Here is a 17,495-nt window from a genome sequence, read left to right on the forward strand (position 1 = left end):
AACCTGGATCACCTGCACACCATGTAGAGCCCCTGGAGGGTATCTTTAGTAGAAAGACCTTGCATAGTAATAGGCACTTACTAGAGGGCAGCTGGATGGCACAGTGGATAGAGTACCAGGCCTGGAGTCAGGAAGACTGAGTTCAAATCTGGCCTCAGACACTAACTATGTAACCCTGGTCAAGTCACTTAACACCGTTTGCATCAGTTTCCTCATCTGTAAAATGAGCTGAAGAAGGAAATGGCAAACCACTCCAGTATCTTTGCCAAGAAAAGCCCAAATGGGGTCATGAAGAGTTGGACGTGACTGAAACTACTGAATAACAACATATAAGTATATGACCTGTATGACCTTGGGCAAGTCACTTAATCCCTGGGCTTCATTTTCCTCATTTGTCAAATGAAGGGTTTGGACTAGATGGTTTCTAAGTTCTCTTCCAATTGTGGAGCTTTGCTATAATGATAAATATGTTATTGGAATTTAACTGAATTTTGTCAATGAATGGAAAACTAATAGAGAAAGATAAAAAAATAAATAGGGAACAGAAGGATTTCTTTCCCTTCTTTTTGATATCTTCCATTGAAGAGTGGCCCTAAGAAGATGTCTACCAAATCATGGACAGGGAATGTATCTTTGGTTTTGTTTTCATTGTCATTTTTTATTAAGACTTATGACAATATTGTTACAACCCCCAAGACCTTTGGGCTTTCTGCCTAGGAAATTAATGAAACAAACCATTCTTTTTTTTGCCTCCCATACTTCATTCCTTAATCCCTCTTTCCCCTCTTCCAGCAACCTCTTCCCCTCCAGGGCCCTATCTTTGTCTCTGATGGCTGTCAACTAATTCTCATGAGGTGTTAGCTTATTAACTACTTTGATTAATTAAGTATCCCTCTTAGGAGCATCTGAACTTTAAGAGAAGACACTGGAAGGTGTAAATAAAGTGATTTGTAAATCCAGAAAGGGTCATATAAATGTCAGCTATTATAATTATTATTGTTGGCTGATATTATTTCCATTTCTGACCTGGATCAGGGATGTTTTGTAATGGAGTGAATGAAGCATTATGGTGTGATGGATAGAGAACTGTTGGTCCTCAGAGTTAGTAAGACATGGGTTCAAATCCTACCTCTGACCCACACTGGCTATGTGACCCTGGACAAAGCACCTCATCTTCAGTGTCCTAGGCAACTTTCTAAGACTAAACATATTAGAGCAGTTTCTGATTGGCATTGATAGAAAGTTTCCTCACCAGGAATTCACTGCCTCAGGGGGCTCCACCCCAAACCCACCCCCCAACAACAACGACAATAACAACAAAAATTGGTGACCAGAATTATGTGAAGGGATTGAGGATTGTGCCTCATTGAGGAAACTGGGGGTTTTAGTTTTGAAAAGAAAAGTCTTGGAGATGGGATTAGGGGAGGGGAGACATGATGAATTTTTTCAAGTATTTGAAAGACTGTCACATGGAAGAAAGATTTGTCTTGTTGTTCTTGGGCCTAGGGGACAGAATTGGGAGCAATGGATGGCAAGTATAAGGAGGCAGATTTAGTTTTGAGGTGATGATGTCCTGAAACAGAGTGGCAGCAAGGCTGGAAAGAATAATTGTAAAAACATTATAGAGGAAAAGTCTGCAGGACTTGGTGACAGGGAGAGAGAAGAGGCAGTGAGGGATGATTGAGGTTTGAAGCTTGGTTGACTGGGAAAATGGCCACATTACAGCCTAGAATAGCAGATCTAGCTGTCTCTTAATGATTGTCTCCAAGACTGGAGGTTGGATAGGTAACCTCCCCATATCTCTCATAATAATTTTCTTTCCCTCAGGTCAATGCTGCCTACCTGGCATCAGTGAGTTTGTCTGCTACAGGATTTTATAGGTAACTGTTCATTCTTTTCTATTTCATCATATTTGGTTACTAAGGCACTGTTGGAAAAACTTCACCATTATGAATTCTGATTATGTGGCCAGGCACAGGCAGAGAGTGCCAACCTTTCCCTCCATGTGGGTTTTCCATAAACATCATAAACAGAAATGTTGTACAACAGTGGAAGTAGAGTTCTCACCAAGTGTTCCTGGGATTTGCCATTTGGGGGCATCCCCTTAGATAGAACCAATATATTTCTCATGAAACACTGGCCCTTGTTACAAAGTGATAAACTCAATGGAGATTTACAAGAAGAACAAATTCCTTCTCTAGCTTTGATGATGATGATGATGATGATATTAACAAATGACTTTTTTTAGACCAAACCTGTGATTCCACTGGTATAGAGAACTCCTTGTGATGAATTTCCCGTTTCTAATTCAGATAATGATAATTATGAGTCCAATAATGACAATAACAATGATAGTGCCTACTATGTGCCAGCTACTGTTCTAAGTGCTTTACAGATATTATCTCATTTGATCCTCACAACAACCCTGCTAGGTAGGTATTATTATCCACTTCTCACAGTTGAAGAAACTGAGGCAAACAGAGGTTAATTGTGCTTTGCAATTTATAGCCTTAGAGAGCTGCCTGAGGCCATCAATAGGTTAAGCCATTTTCTCAATTTCATACTTTTACATTTTGATAGGCTTTAAACTTTGCAAAGTGCTTTATAATACAGTATCTTACTTCTGCTCCACCATCACGTGGCGAAGTAGGTACCATAAGCCTTATTATTCCCATTTTATAGATAAGAAAACTGAGGGCTCATAGAGGTTAAATGACTCATCCACACAGCTAGAAGTGTCAGAAGCTGTATTTGAACCCAGACTTTCTTGACCCGTGTGTCCAGAACACTATTCATTGCATCATGTTGCCTCTTTGAAATATTTTAGCATCCAAAGACCCCTATGGACAGAAGGCCTTCCCATTAGATTTAGAAGCTCAGAAATTGATGAACACACAATTATGATTGGGTTCATTTTGATAATACCTCTCCCTGTGAAGTTTTAACTAGCAAAACTTCAGTTTCTTATTCTGAGAAATCTAAATTCAGGTACTAGGGGTATATTTGCTTTTAATGGTCTTTTTAGAGTATGAAACCTGTGGGTGTATATGTATATATACAGACTTTTTCAAAAATGTTTTTGCTAAGGTTGAAAGAATGTCAGGAGAAGAGACAGAAAAACAAAGCAGTTTAAACAACAATTTGAGGCTGTCTAGACTGTCTGAATAACTGGCTGATTGACCATCTTTCACACAGAAATTAGTGAGGCTCTAGCTAAAATTTTTCGGTAATCAAACATTCAGCAAACATTTATTAAGCTCCTACTATGTGCTAGGCACAAAGCTCCTACTTTGTGCTTTGCCCTGGGGATAAAAATGTAAAAGTAAGACAGTCCCTGCTTTCAAATAGCTTACATTCTACCACTTTTTTAATAGTAAAGTAGACTCAGCATTAACATGGCCCAAAGATTCCTTGCAGGCAGACCCTTCTCATTGAGAAGACTATGGATTTAAATGTAACCACAATTTTGTTTAATGATGTGAGTCTATACGTGTCTGTGCCCCTTCTGAGGCTCTCATTGCCTATCTAGAAAGTAGGAGTGGAACTCTGATTTACAAAACAACTTGATTCATTGATTAATAGTAATATGTTCTTAAAAAAATACATGACTACAATAGCAAGGAGCAGAGATCATATATTAAGAAATACCTAGGTTTCCTTACTAAGCTAAAATGTTCTATCTTGACTTTGCTGGTGAATAGTTGGAAAATGAAAATGAAAACCTTTGTGATCTCAAGGAGAAAGGTGAGGTTTCTTTAAAAGGCAATGTGGTGCCTCTGTGAGGTCACTGGATTTGACATCAGAGAACTTAGATTTCCATATCAGCTTTACCAGTTACTACCTCAGTGACTTTGGGAAAGACTATTTACCTCCCTTGGGTTGAGTATCAGCTCTGTAACTTCCATAAGTTTCTTTCCCTGTAAAATGAGATTGACCTGGATGGCTGATTCTAAGATCTTCCTGGTTCTCTATCTATTCTCCTATGATCTCTCCTAAACTCAGTTTCCTCACCTGCAAAATAGGAACAATAATAATACTTGTACTAGCTCTCTCATGAGGTTATTGAGAAAGAAATGCTTTGTGAACCTTACTGTACTATAGACATTGATTCCTATTGTAGGGAAAGCCTACTTTTTCCTTCTGTTCATCTTTAAATGTATGGTATCTTTTCTTCTCAGAACACCCAACTTGGGCTACAGTTTTGAAACCAATTCTGGAAATCCCTTCCACTACTTCTCCTATGGTGTAGCTTGCTCTGAGGTTGAAATCGACTGCTTAACAGGTGATCATAAGGTAAGAAGCTTGGAACTCTCTTATTCCAGAGTCAAGCTAACCAGTAACACTATGGACTATTAGAAGGAAAATCCTTGGTTGAAGAAAATTATAGGATCCTAGGATTGAAAGCTTTAAAGGGCCATAGACATGACAAATCATAGAATCACATACCTAGACGTGGAAAGGAACTTAGAATCTAGTTCAACCATTCCACCACCTTCATTTTATAGATGAAGAAATTGAGACCCTAAGAGGTCCCAGAGAAGTAACAGATTCAAATCCAGATCTTCTGACTCAAAATCTGATAGTTTTACATGATCTTAGTACATTCAAAAAGTGCTGAGCTGTACAATGGGACACTAGGAATTTTCACTTAATACTGATGGATGAGTGAATGTACTTGGTAAACCTTAAGTACATAGGATAGTGGAAAGAACACTTGATCTGGAGTCAGAAGATCTGGGTTTGAAACTGGATTCTGCTACTTCCTATCTATTAACCTTGAACAAATTACTTCTATGAGTTTCATTTTTGTCATTTGTAAAATGAAGAGGTTGGACTAGTTGATCTTTAAGACTCCTTTCAGATGACCTCAAAAAATGCAACTTAAAAAACACGAATGTACTATTAATTTCTTAATACTAAGTTTTCTGTCTTCTGAAAACTTCCTCCTTGTTTGACATCTGCAGGGCCCAAATTATCAATTAATTAATTAATTCAACAATTATTGAACACCTACTTTGGGCCAGCTAGGCACCTTTTAAGTCATCAGAGATACAAAGATAGAGTGGATAGAATGGTAGATTTGGAGTAACACAGATCTGGTTTCAAATCCTGACTGTGAGTAGCCATGTGACAATTCAAGGAGGCAGATCAGATCAAGCTGTTGTGACTCTGATTTTTCAGTCATACTTGTCTTGCCCCCTCTCTTCATGTGCTTTTCAGTGAACATGTGTACTTGTCCACATATTGTGCCTGAAGATTTAAACTATCCAGGAAATCTATTTGGACTTGTTGGTTTCAATCACTGTGTACAGACATTGGTGGGAAACTTACAGTGGTTTCCAAAGCCTTATCTCATAGATCGAAATGGTGTTGCCATATACATTATTTGCATGTCAATTTGGTAATAATTTGGTTCAGAGAACAGAAAACCCCTCCTTTGATATTTTTTTTCTAGTCAACTAACTTGGTTCCCTATCACATTATTCTGATGGTATCATTCTGTAAGATCATATGTATTTTTGGGAAACTCTTTTTGACTGCTTCAATAGTTTTATTGAGAAAATGGTGTCGGTGAGCTACCGATACTGTAGATTATAAATATAGCTGAACTTTCTGAAGAGGATGGTATGGGTCAGGCAGTTGTCTCTGATTCCTGTGATCTGATTGATTGTCGTAACAGTAAGAGTTGAGCCAGGATAGAAAAATTCAGACATCAGTCAGCCTTGTGGATCAAGTGGGCCTTGGATACCATGTGTATGATAATGGAACTATATAGCAAGGCAGTATTTACTATGGTACTCCCAGAGCCTTACCTAGCCAAGATCCTGACTGTTATTTTTGGTATTTATTTGTCTTCAAACTATTCAAACTTTTCCTTCCTTTGTAGAACATCCGCACAGACATTGTCATGGATGTTGGCTCCAGCCTGAATCCAGCTATAGATATTGGACAGGTAAGGATCTCATGGAAAACTAGAATTGAAACAGATTTGGGTACTGGTTTCTCCACTTTGGTCTTCTAGTTCAACTGCCATAGCTTGTCCTTACTTTCAAAACCCCCCAACTAGTTTGATAGTTAATGGATGGATTCAGAGTGTAGAATGAGAGAGATATTTTCAGGATATGGCCAATGCAGGGATTTTTTTTATTTGACTATGTGTATTTGTTACAAAAGTTTTGCTTTTCTTTTTTCTTTGGAGAGGTGGGAGGGAGAGAAAAATATTTTTGTCAATGGAAAAAATTAAACTAAGTTTTAAAAAACCTACTTATTAAGCACATTTACCCATAGTGTAGTTTGAAGCATTGTATAATAGTTTTAGGTCAACATGGTCCCTGCTGAGTGGGCATTTAAAAGTTAAGACAAACAACACTAACATGAACTACCTTTAAAAGGTGGCACAAACAACGGAATAAATTCAGGACAGTAAAAATAGTAGGGGAGAAGCCACGTGATGTAGTGAATAGAGAGCTGGCCTCAGAGTCAGGAAGACATAGGTTTAAATACTTCTTCTGGCATATATTGGCTTTTTGTGTGACTCTGGGCAAGCTACTTAAAGTATCCTAGGAAATTTTTTAGAAAAATTGTTGATCTGCCTTGATAGAGGGAGTTTTCTTCCAAGAAGTTTCTTACATCAATGGAGTCACAGATCTGGACCAACACCTATCCCCCTACTACCAATAAAACATATTGTATATACTCAGACATTCAAGAGTAAAGCCTTCTTGGAGTAGACAGTGTTGACAGTAGGGGGAAGTCATCAGATCTATTGCCAAAGAGAGTAGGAAGTTAGAAATTATCATAGCTTCCTTCCTCCCTAAATAAGAGCTAAAAGATTGTATGGTAAAGATTAGATTTGAAGAATTCAAAGTTGTACCAGAGATCATTGGGAGGGCTGGAGGTAGAGGAGGGGAGAGGGTCCTGGAAGGGAAAGTCTCCAGATTAATGACAAAACTTAGGAGATGCCTATTCAGAATTAAAGTGAAAAACAACAAATGATGTGCCCAACACACATAGAAGGGATCAACTTGAGATTTAAAGAAAGACAAAGGAAGTGACCAGATGGAAAGATTGAGCAGGCAAGCCTAGAAGCGAAATCATATTTCTTAGAACTGGAGCAATGATAACTCACCATACAGAAATCCAACACTCTAAGAAGCAGGTCATTTCTCCTTAGGATGTCATGGATTTATTGAATCTGTAGGGACTCTTTGTGTATTCACAGGACACTAGTGCTACGGGGGCCTGGGAGGACGTCTAGATTAATCCTCTGTCTGAGATGTCACAGTTGGGAAACAGAAACTCCACACATGGGAGAGAACTTGCTTTTTTCCCTACGTGGCAAACTAGGGAGCTATTTCCCTCCCTTACATCTCTGCTTCCTCAGAGATAAAAGTGAGGTCCCTTTTCTTCCTATCAGGGTTTTTTTGTGAAGACTAAGATAGATGCATCATGGTATAATTCAGTGGTGTCAAACTCAAATAGCCACTAAACCATGCAAAACCATACAAAAGGATTTCTTCAAGCCACATATCTATTTAGAAAACCACATATTAACTATCTGTGTCTATTTGTATTTTTTTTTGTTAAATATTTCTGAATTATATTTTAATCTGGTTCTGCAGCAATCAGTAGCATTTGGGCCCATATAAGCTGAGAGCTGTATATGTGATATCTCTGGTGTAGCTGATGGAAAGCTGGCCTCAGTCAGCAAGACCTAGGTTCAAGCCTCACCTCTGATGAAGTGAGCTTGCCCACTGGCTGAATGAACTCTGGACAAATCATTTAAACTCTAAGTTCCCCAAGCAACTCTCTAAGACTAAAAGATGGACAGAAATGTTACAGATCTGTAGTAATAGAGAGTTTTCTCATAAAGCATTTCCTATACCAATGAAAGCAAAAGTTTGATTCCCATAAAAAGTATTGATTGATGTATGAAACTCCTCCCTTATTAAAGCTTTTATGAGTATCACATGAGTGTAATAACTGGGGATGTTCTATATGCTCTCTCTAGGTCAAACTCTTGGTGGAAGTGCCAATAGTCACTGTAAGGACTGGAAGTGGGAGATAAATGAAACATAATGGGATGATATAGATCTGCCATTGTTTAATTAGGTTCTGAATACTTTAGATACTACAGAAATAATACAATGACCTCCCCATCCCTTCTCAGGTCTCATTAGATTTGGGTTCTCTGTTTATGGGAAGAAGAACACCTTTGAAAAAAGTCCAATACATGGTGTTGAGTGCCAGGGTAATGAGTGGATCTTTATTTGTCTTGCAGGTAGAAGGGGCATTTGTCCAAGGCCTCGGCCTCTTTACCCTGGAGGAGCTGCATTACTCTCCTGAGGGAAGCCTGCATACTCGGGGACCTAGCACCTATAAGATCCCTGCCTTTGGCAACATTCCTATTGAATTTAGGGTATCTCTTCTCCGGGATTGTCCTAACAAAAAAGCCATCTATAGCTCTAAGGTATCACTATGGCATCTGCATATTTGGGTTTAATAAATGTACCTTTCAGAGTCAGTGTAAAAGGCAGTGGTCTTTTCAGCTATCCATTGCCTAGATCTAAAATTGTCCTGTTTTCTTGGAAACAAGTGGTGCTGGGCACTGGTCCTACCCAACACTTCTGGTTGAGTTTGGGTTTGAAGGAATGTCTTGAAGGAATATGAACTTAATTCATCTAGAATCAGCTTAGGAAGGTTTCCAAATTAGTCTAGTTAAGTTGGTCCAGCTCCATAAGTGCCAAAAAAAGGTAGACTCAACTTTGCCAGGGATTATCTTTGGTCTTAGGCAAGCCTGAGTCTACTTACTTGTTAATGATGTGGCTAATAATCCATGGTAGCTTTCTCCTGGTGATGTTGTAAGGCTTGGCTAAGATAGGAGAGAAGAGCCAGCATAGCATAGTGTGATGGGTAGAGTGCTGATCTTGGAGTCAGGAAGGTATGGGCTCCAATGCAGCCTCAAATGCATACCATGACCAAGTCCCTTTATCTCTTTGAACTTTGCTTTCCACATCTGTAAAATCTGTAAAAAAAAAAAAAAAAAAAAAAATCTGTAAAATTAGTAGGACCTCTCTCACAGGACTGTTGTGAGGAAAGAATGAGATAATGTATGTAAAGTGATGCATAAGTGTGAGCTATTATTATTTTAAATAGATATCTTTTGTTATTATTAACCTTGATTTGCCCCATATCCTTTCTTCACTTCCCTTTTAGAGAGCTATCTCTTATGACAAAGATTTTTTAACAAAGAAAAATAGGAAGAAAAGAAATTCAGCAAAACCAATCAGTGCATTAAAAAAAATCTGACAACATATTTAATGCTTCACATTTGTGGACACCCCCCCTCTCCATACAAAGAAGTAGGGAAAGTTGTCTTCTCATATCTTATCTTTGGTGTCAAGCTTTGTTCTTTGTAATTTTGCAACAGTCATTTTCTATTTCTTTGTGGTTCTTTTTTTTTTCTATTTCTATTGTTGTAGTCATTGTATATATTGTTTTCTTGGCTCTGCCAACTTCATTCTACATCAGTTCATATCTTTCTATGCTTCATTCTTCTGATCACATCCATTCTTTCAGCACGGTAATATTCCATTACATTCTTGTACCACAATTGGTTTAGCCATTCCCCAAATTGTATTATCCTTAATACAGTTTGATGTTTGCCTCGGTTTCTCCACATTCTTTATTTGCCTCCAATGCAAATAAAGATTGTACTTCATTCTTTGCCTTTCTTATGATGGTCTAATGATGACATCCACATTCCAGGTCTGGCTCTCATTTTTCACTCATTGAGGAAGGTCCCCATTTGCAGCCCATACTCTATTCCTGTATAATCATGGGATCCAGGCTCCTGCATGATAAATAGGGAATGGGGCTCAGTTTGACTCCTTTGCCCTGCTTTCTGTTTGCATAGGCTGTTGGAGAGCCTCCCCTCTTCCTGGCCTCCTCCATCTTCTTTGCCATCAAGGATGCTATCTCTGCAGCCCGTGTTCAGCATGCAGATTATAAGATGAAGGAGCTTTTCCAGCTGGACAGCCCTGCCACCCCAGAGAAGATCCGCAATGCCTGTGTGGATAAGTTCACCACTCTGGTACGATTCCCACAGCCTTAATGATAATCCTTCTAGAGTGGAGGGAGTTGGAGAGAAGTCTTGTCCATGAATTGTTGTGAAAACCAAGGTTGAGGAAGCAAGGAGAGGGCCTTATGAGGCTCCTTCTTTGTTGGATAGGATAGATTCAATGAGTAACCATTAGCAATATAATGAATTCCAATCAATGGGGAAGCCACAGGAAGTCAGAAGTTGCTTGATATAAGGAAGAACTTGATAGTAATGAGAGTTGTCCTGTAGTAGCAGAATGAACTAGACCATTGGGTGGGAGGTTCCGTATCACTGGAAACGTTCCAGAGATTAGGTGACAGTGGGGGAGGCAATAGAAGGGATTCCTCCATTGAGCTAAGATCCTTTACAACTCTAAAATTCTGTATTTATGTATAGAGTACCAAGAAGAGCCATAACTAGCAATATTTTCACCTAGGCCAAAGTTAGGAGTGGCAAGAAAGCTTACCAGGGTTATAGTCTTGAGGGAGGAAGCCTTGGAAATTCCTGTGGTTTGTGAAGAGCATGCTGACTTTAGAGTTCAAATCCTGTCTCTGATATTTGAAACTTATGTGACTTTGGGCAAATCACTTGATTTTCTTAGGCCTTATTTTCCTCCTCTCCAAAATAAGGAGGTTAAAACAGACGATCTCTGAGACCCCTTCCAGCTTTATAACTATAGCTACTATGGGGAAAAAACCTGACATACTGTTATTGGAAGTAGAGCCTTTCAGAGGAGGAAGTACTCTGCCACAGGGTCTATTGGCACTCTCTCAGTTTTCTACCCTGAAGCAAAGCCCCACATGCCCCATTCTAGTTATACCTCTGATGGCTCAGACTCTCTGAAAGAGCAATGAAATGATGAGGGAACTCTCCAAACAGCAGTTTTGTGGCAAGACCACCTGTTAGGTGACCTCCTTGGAGCTAAAAAAAAAGTCCCAATGCATGGATGTTATCTATGCTTTTCATAGATATGAATAAAGGAGCTATATAAGAGAGCCACAGAAAAATCATGTCTTCAGAGTTGGTCACTGGCGCAGTAGATAGAGCACTGGCCCTGGATTTGAGAAGACCTGAGTTCAAATCTGGCCTGAGACACTTGACACTTTCTAGCTGTGTGACCCTGGGCAAGTTGCTTCATCCCATTTCCTTGCAAAAAAAAATGCAAAGTTGGTCACTAACATTTATAGAGATCCTAACATGCCATGGCTCTGTGAGGAGAGGCAAATGATACATAGAGGACTCTTTTTATTGGCATCCCTTTGGAGAATGCTGATTTGATTCTATTTGTGTGCTGGTTCATTTGAAAGAAAGCCTGCAAAAACTGATTGAGGAGGGCTTCTTCCTTGGTCTAAACTTCAGAACTAGTGTCTTACCTCAGATTTTGTCTGGAGTTGCACAGATGCAGAGCCCTCTGGTTGCCATAGGTAAATCATAGATACATTTCATCAGTAATAATGGTAATTAGAAAATGGGCTTATATCTCGATACTTTTATTCAATTACAAAATACATCATTTTGTCCACCTGAACAATAGTCCTTAAACATTACACATACTAGCTGTGTAACCGTAGGCAAGTCACTTGACCCTGATTGCATCACCAAAAACAAAACAAAACAAAACAAAACTTACACATAAAAGAATAATAGGAATATATTGACACATGCCAGAGCCATTTCTCTCTAAAATCCATCAAAAAGATAAGGAAATGATGATGATGATGATGATGATGATGATGATGATGATGATGGTGATGGTGATGATGGTGGTGGTGGTGACAATGACGATGATGATGACAACAATAATCCCTCCACTGATAAAGATTGTAAGACCTCCGTACTTTCTCATATTATATGATTTTCATTTGTGGCCTCCCATAAATTCTCTATAAAGGATCCATTTTTCATCTAATTATTTTAATATATCAAGGGAGGTAGCCATACAAAACAATATATAGATTTTTTCCATTCTGCTTCAAATGAATAGCTGGTGGTATTAGCTAGAAATTCTAGGAAGGGTACTCTGTTCTAGAAGCAAAGGCCTGAGGCCTGTTTAAACACTGTGTTCCAAAGGACAGGATTGAGGAGAGGTGTTTAATTGTGGAGGGGATGAGGATAAGTGGAAGGAGGCACAACAAGGATCCTGCTAGTCAACAACTGTTTTCTTTCCTCTGCAGTGTGTTACAGAAGTGCCAGCAAATTGCAAGCCATGGTCTATGAGAGTCTGAGAAGAAAGTCCACAGGACCAGTTCCCTGTTGAGCAGGAGGTGCCTCCAAGAGAAAAGGAAAACATCTATCAAAGGACCCAAGATTCTAAATGCACAACATAAAAAGTGTCTGCATCATCACACCTTCTCTGGATTAAGGAAATTGAATATTTAGAAATATTTTGGTCTACTATATGATTTACAGCAGATGTAATGAGAAAATTCAGAACTTTAAGGTCTCAATAGTAGTAATGGAATAGTTACTCCGTAGTAATCCTTAGCTTTCTGTACCAAAAACAAACAAACAAAAAAAACCACTACAAATCTAGTGCTGTTGTTTAGAATATCATCAAGCCAAAATCAAAATATCTCTAGACAACCTCACAGGTTGGAGTCTGCCTCCTTGGGATTCTTCCAGCCAAGACTTAACAACCTCCAGAAGCTTAGAGCAAAGTTCTTTGGAATCCATTTACCTTCCTTTAAGGGATACTCCTTACAAACACCAGAACTTAAAATTCTTGTAGATTATACTTTGTTTAAGGGTAATTAAGAATAGTTGTTCTAAATTCTTCAAGAGAAAAAAAAGACACTCTCAGCCTTTTGTTTGCTGATAAAAAAAAAGAAAAAAACTTCATGTTGATTTATTTTGTATAGCTTACATGGATCAAGAAAGGAAGCATGGTAAAGTTGACAAAGTGCTAGACTTGGAGGTGGGAAAACAATTTTAAATCCTGCCTCTAACTCTTACTAGCTGTGGGCCCCTGGCCAGATCATTTAATGTCTGAGTACCTCAGGTAACTCCTTAGGCCTTGTTTACTAAGTTATAGATGGGTTAGTAGAGAAAGCTCTTAAACCTAACTGAGAAAATCATAGATGCTTTGCATAAAGCAAAGATGACTCATATCACCCAACAAACCAACAAGCAAATCTTTATTGAATCCTTATTAGGTCCTACCAAAATGAAAAGGCAATGGAGTAGGGGCCCATGCAGGGAGGGACTGTATGTAACCTGAGGAATAGCCTGGCTGTGTTCCAAGAGGTTCCTCCTAAGGCTGGCCAAAGGATAATGCATTTCTCAGCCACAGCACCTCCCAAAGATTTGCCACTAAGTTGTAGAGGGTATGTGACCTGTGTTGGTGAAGTGAGTAACTAACTACACAGATCTTGTAATATCCTCAAAGTAACCTTAGTATCAATAACCTTACTAATTAGCTGTTAGTTTTCAGTTTGGCCTCTTTCAAAATAGGAAATGTTCAGTGGATTTGGAAACCTCTGGGTTATATTTATTAGTGTTGAGAAAGGCACAAATTAGGCATTGTGATGACCGAGGGCCAAAACTAAAGCTTATAGCTCTCAATTTAATGGTCCAGAGTGAGGATATAGGAAGGGCATCTTGCCCAAGATTTTTCCAGGAGTGATGGCAGAGAGCAAAGTCCTGCCCCGGATTTTGAACGTGGAACTTCACTGCCTTGGTTTGCTTAGGCAGAAAGGGAGAAGAAGTAGCAGGGCTCCTTGTGGAGGAGTGGTCAGTGACAATATTGACTAATGAGACCCGGTCTTCATATTTATAGTGGGAGTAAGGCCGTGGGTATAAGTTTTGGCCTTTGTGTAAATGTCACGTGCTATATAAATGAAAGACGTTATCATTGTTATGGAAATAATTTAATGGAGCTTTTTCCAATGAATCCATATTAGGTCACCCCAAACTGACTTCTTTGGGAGCAGGGACAGTTTCATTTTTATTTTGTATCCCTAGCATTGAGCACAGTTCCTGACACATAGTAGGCTCTTAATAAATGCTTGTTGATTCATAGGGAGCAAGAAGAGACAGAAGAAAGCTGCAGAATCCCATAGTTGGAAGGAACGTCAGAGACTGTATAATCCAACTCATATTTGAATAGGAGTACTCTCTACAACATTCCCAAGTAATCATCAAAGTGTTTCCACTCAAATATTTTCAGTGAAAAGAACCTGTTACCTCTCAGGGCAGCCAATCTCACTTTTGGACAGCAGTCACTGTGGGAAGTTCTTCTTTACATTGAGCTTAAACCTGTCCCTCTGAAACTTTCATTCATTGCTCCTAGCTCTGCTCTGTGGGGATCAAACAGAATGCATCTAGTCCCTCTTCCATGTTACAGTTTTTCCAAAATGCATAGGACCCTGGTTCTTATCTTGGCTCTTTGACTAGCTACTTGCCTAACCTCAGGCAATCCATTTTATTGCCTCTCTCTGGATCTCAGTTTCCTCATATGTAAAGTGAGCTGGGTGGATGAGCTCTAAAATCCTTTTCTGGATGTAAAAATTCTCTCATTCTGTTACCTCCAAATGAAACAATATCAGAGATTTGCTATACTCATAGAAATGGATCATTTATTATTCTGGACTAATAAGGTGTGAAGACATCTCTCTGCTTCCTGTTCCCTAATGTTCCCCTCATCCATGGGGCAGATAAAGACAGCAAGGGAGAACACATTCTCAACTCTGGCAGCTATGAGATAAAGAATAATACCATTTCCTTCAGCTCCTAGTTTCGATAAAAGGTGTTTCCCCTCTGACTAGCCAATCATTATTAAGCTTGTTCACACACAGCCTGTTTGTGGGAGGGAAGTTCCTGAGAGGCAGCTTGGCTGATTAGAATGTTTAACATGAGAAATAAATGAAGCTATTAGCTGTTCCAGAGAAGGCATGTCAGAAGGGTCAGACCTACCATTGGCACATAAGTGCTAATAAATCATCATACTTACTCTTACTGATAATGAAGGTGCTGATAGGGCTATAATCTGCTTTCTTTTCTGCAACATAGAAAAAAAAACATTTATTAAGTGCTTACTGTTTGCACAGCACTAGTATACAAATAGCAAACTAACAGAGACCTTGGCTGTCAAAGAGCTTAAGGTGCAGCAGCAAAGCAGCTGGTAATACATTGTCTTTAATGATATTTTTGATGATAAAATCCCAGTACCTCTCATAAAATTTTCTTCTTTTGGAGTATTGGATAAATTCTGGCTTATTTACAGTGTGTTTAAGGCTGGAGATCATCAAAATTTGTATTCAATTTTACTTGGAGATCCACATGGAAAAGTTACTGCCTTGGGGGTAATTTTTTTAGAAGATTGCAAGTTAAAATTCTTGACCCCCAAACAAGCAGTGGCTTAGACTTCTCCTTATTTGAGTTATGGTTTAGGATGATGACTGAACAGATCCTTCATTGTAAGGGTGATACAAAGATAGAAAGAAGGATATTTTTCAATTGGAGTTTAAAGGGCATTTAACAGGCTAGGGAGTTTGCTTACCACAGGGCTGGGACAATGTGATCTTGCAATAGGAAATGAAGGGGGCATGCCTTCACAAAGGGTTTTTGTTTTGTTTTATTTTGTTTGCTTAAATTAAATTTAATCATGCCTTTCACTATCATTTCATATAGGCTGGGTAAATAAGTCCAGGGTGAGGTACAACATCTTAGCCTCTGAGGTAATTGCCTATCCTTGATCTATGATATTAGGATCACAAGGTTTTGAGGCAGAAATATTTCAGAAATGAACTTCACTTTGACTTCTCCACATTTGTGCTCAGCCCTGTTCACGCCTTTCATTTCTCAATCTAATCAGAGCTGAACATGATTTTCATTCATACTGACAAGGAGAGATAATATGTGCCCAACTTGTTGGTTGATTTGATTAATTCAGATAAAATATATGTATTTTTTTCCTTTTGGTAGGAAAGATGATTTAATATAATAGTTTCTAATCATTTCATATTGTTACTACCTAGAAAAATTCTATGTCTTTGGGCACATTAATAAAAATTAAAATGCTCATTTATTAATTTTGTGCTGTTAGTTTAAAAAAAATCATTTCTTACTGAAGCAAGAAGTTCTGCCACCTGTTTCTCCCCTCACCTGACCCCCCCCACCCTGTTTTAATGAGGGAGTAGGAGGGATTGTGTAACCTAATGCCCCTCTGTTCAAAATGGGGTTTACGTGTTGATGATGGGGGGAGTCTCCCACATGCAGTAGGCAGAATCAGACATCACAGTTGTACTAGCTCTACTAAAGAAAGAATTGGGTTGATTATTCAACAACTAAACCTGCTGGCTAGAACTTAAATAAAATGTGAGTTCTATGTATGTGTCCAGTGTAATTTTTATCCGATTTCCCTTTTGTGAAGGGTTAAAGACAGGGCCTTATGCTGATTTTGCAGTAGAGGACAAGAGAAGCTTGAAAAGCTGTGTTGGGGAGGACACAGAATGGGGGAAGGAGTGGTGGAAGAAACAATTTTGAGGCATCCATTAGCTTAATGTTGAGGTTCACTGTGGGAATATGTGAGCACTGATGGTGTTTCACTGGAATTTTCACAATGGAATTTCATTGCCTCATGTAGACTGAGAAAGGACAGTTACTAAAGCTGATGGATTGTAAGACTGACCTCTACTTCGCTGAGTGTGGGGAGGATTGGCTTTTCAGCAGAGAGAAAAACTGAGCCAGAATGGATGGCCCTTCCAAATTTAGGGAAGGGTGTGACTGTAGTTGTATAGATATTCTAGGCAGTCTCCTTTTACAAGGTCATTTTCTGTAGGGTACTTCCAAACACTGACCCAGAAAGTCAGAAAAGCAGCTTCATCACGCTCGGGTATTTTGAGGGCCCAAGATTTAACATAAATTAAAAAAAAAAAAAAGACAACTCACATGGCAGACAATAGGCAGAGGGAAAACTAACCCACATATATATGAAAGAGGAAAACCTCTGGAAGGGTGGCCTGGGTTAGCCCTGAGTGTTGTCCCCATAAGTGCCTGGCCTAATTTATTTATAGAAACAAGGACATCTTTCACCCTCCTGGATGAACGGTAAGATTCATGTGTCTTCAACATGAGGCTTCTCTTCCCTTCCCTTCTTGGAATGTAAGCTCCTTGGAGGCAGCTATAATTTTATTTCTTTCGTAACACGCTCTTTGCCTACAGTGGTGACTGGCAGTTAGCTGGTATTTAATAAATGCTTTTGACTGATGGGTTGTTTGCTGAAACCAGGGCTATCCTGCCTCTCTCACTTGAAGCCGCCGTTCTTGTTGCTGCCTTGGAGTTTGGAGTCTATGCTGCTCTTCCTGTCTGGAATTCCCTTTCCCTCTTCTTCATCTGTCTAGATCCTACTCAGCATTTGGGAAGACTTGCCTGGCTTCTGCAGTGTGGCCAAATC

At 39.1% G+C, this 17,495-nt stretch overlaps 1 protein-coding gene across 1 annotated transcript in view; it reads left to right on the forward strand.

Moving 5' to 3' along the window:
- XDH (xanthine dehydrogenase) overlaps positions 1 to 16,427 on the forward strand; it is a 78,959-nt gene extending 62,532 nt beyond the window's left edge. Inside the window, exons 31-36 of the mRNA XM_027850476.1 lie at positions 1,828 to 1,880; positions 4,179 to 4,293; positions 5,888 to 5,953; positions 8,282 to 8,470; positions 9,917 to 10,093; positions 12,277 to 16,427. Coding sequence (XP_027706277.1) covers positions 1,828 to 1,880; positions 4,179 to 4,293; positions 5,888 to 5,953; positions 8,282 to 8,470; positions 9,917 to 10,093; positions 12,277 to 12,327 — 651 coding nt within the window. The 3' untranslated portion in view covers positions 12,328 to 16,427. The remainder of the gene's footprint in view (positions 1 to 1,827; positions 1,881 to 4,178; positions 4,294 to 5,887; positions 5,954 to 8,281; positions 8,471 to 9,916; positions 10,094 to 12,276) is intronic.
- The last annotated feature ends 1,068 nt before the right edge of the window (positions 16,428 to 17,495 follow it).

Source organism: Vombatus ursinus, unplaced genomic scaffold (genome assembly GCF_900497805.2).
Source record: "Vombatus ursinus unplaced genomic scaffold, bare-nosed wombat genome assembly UNPS02009062.1, whole genome shotgun sequence".
NCBI classification, from domain to species: domain Eukaryota; kingdom Metazoa; phylum Chordata; class Mammalia; order Diprotodontia; family Vombatidae; genus Vombatus; species Vombatus ursinus.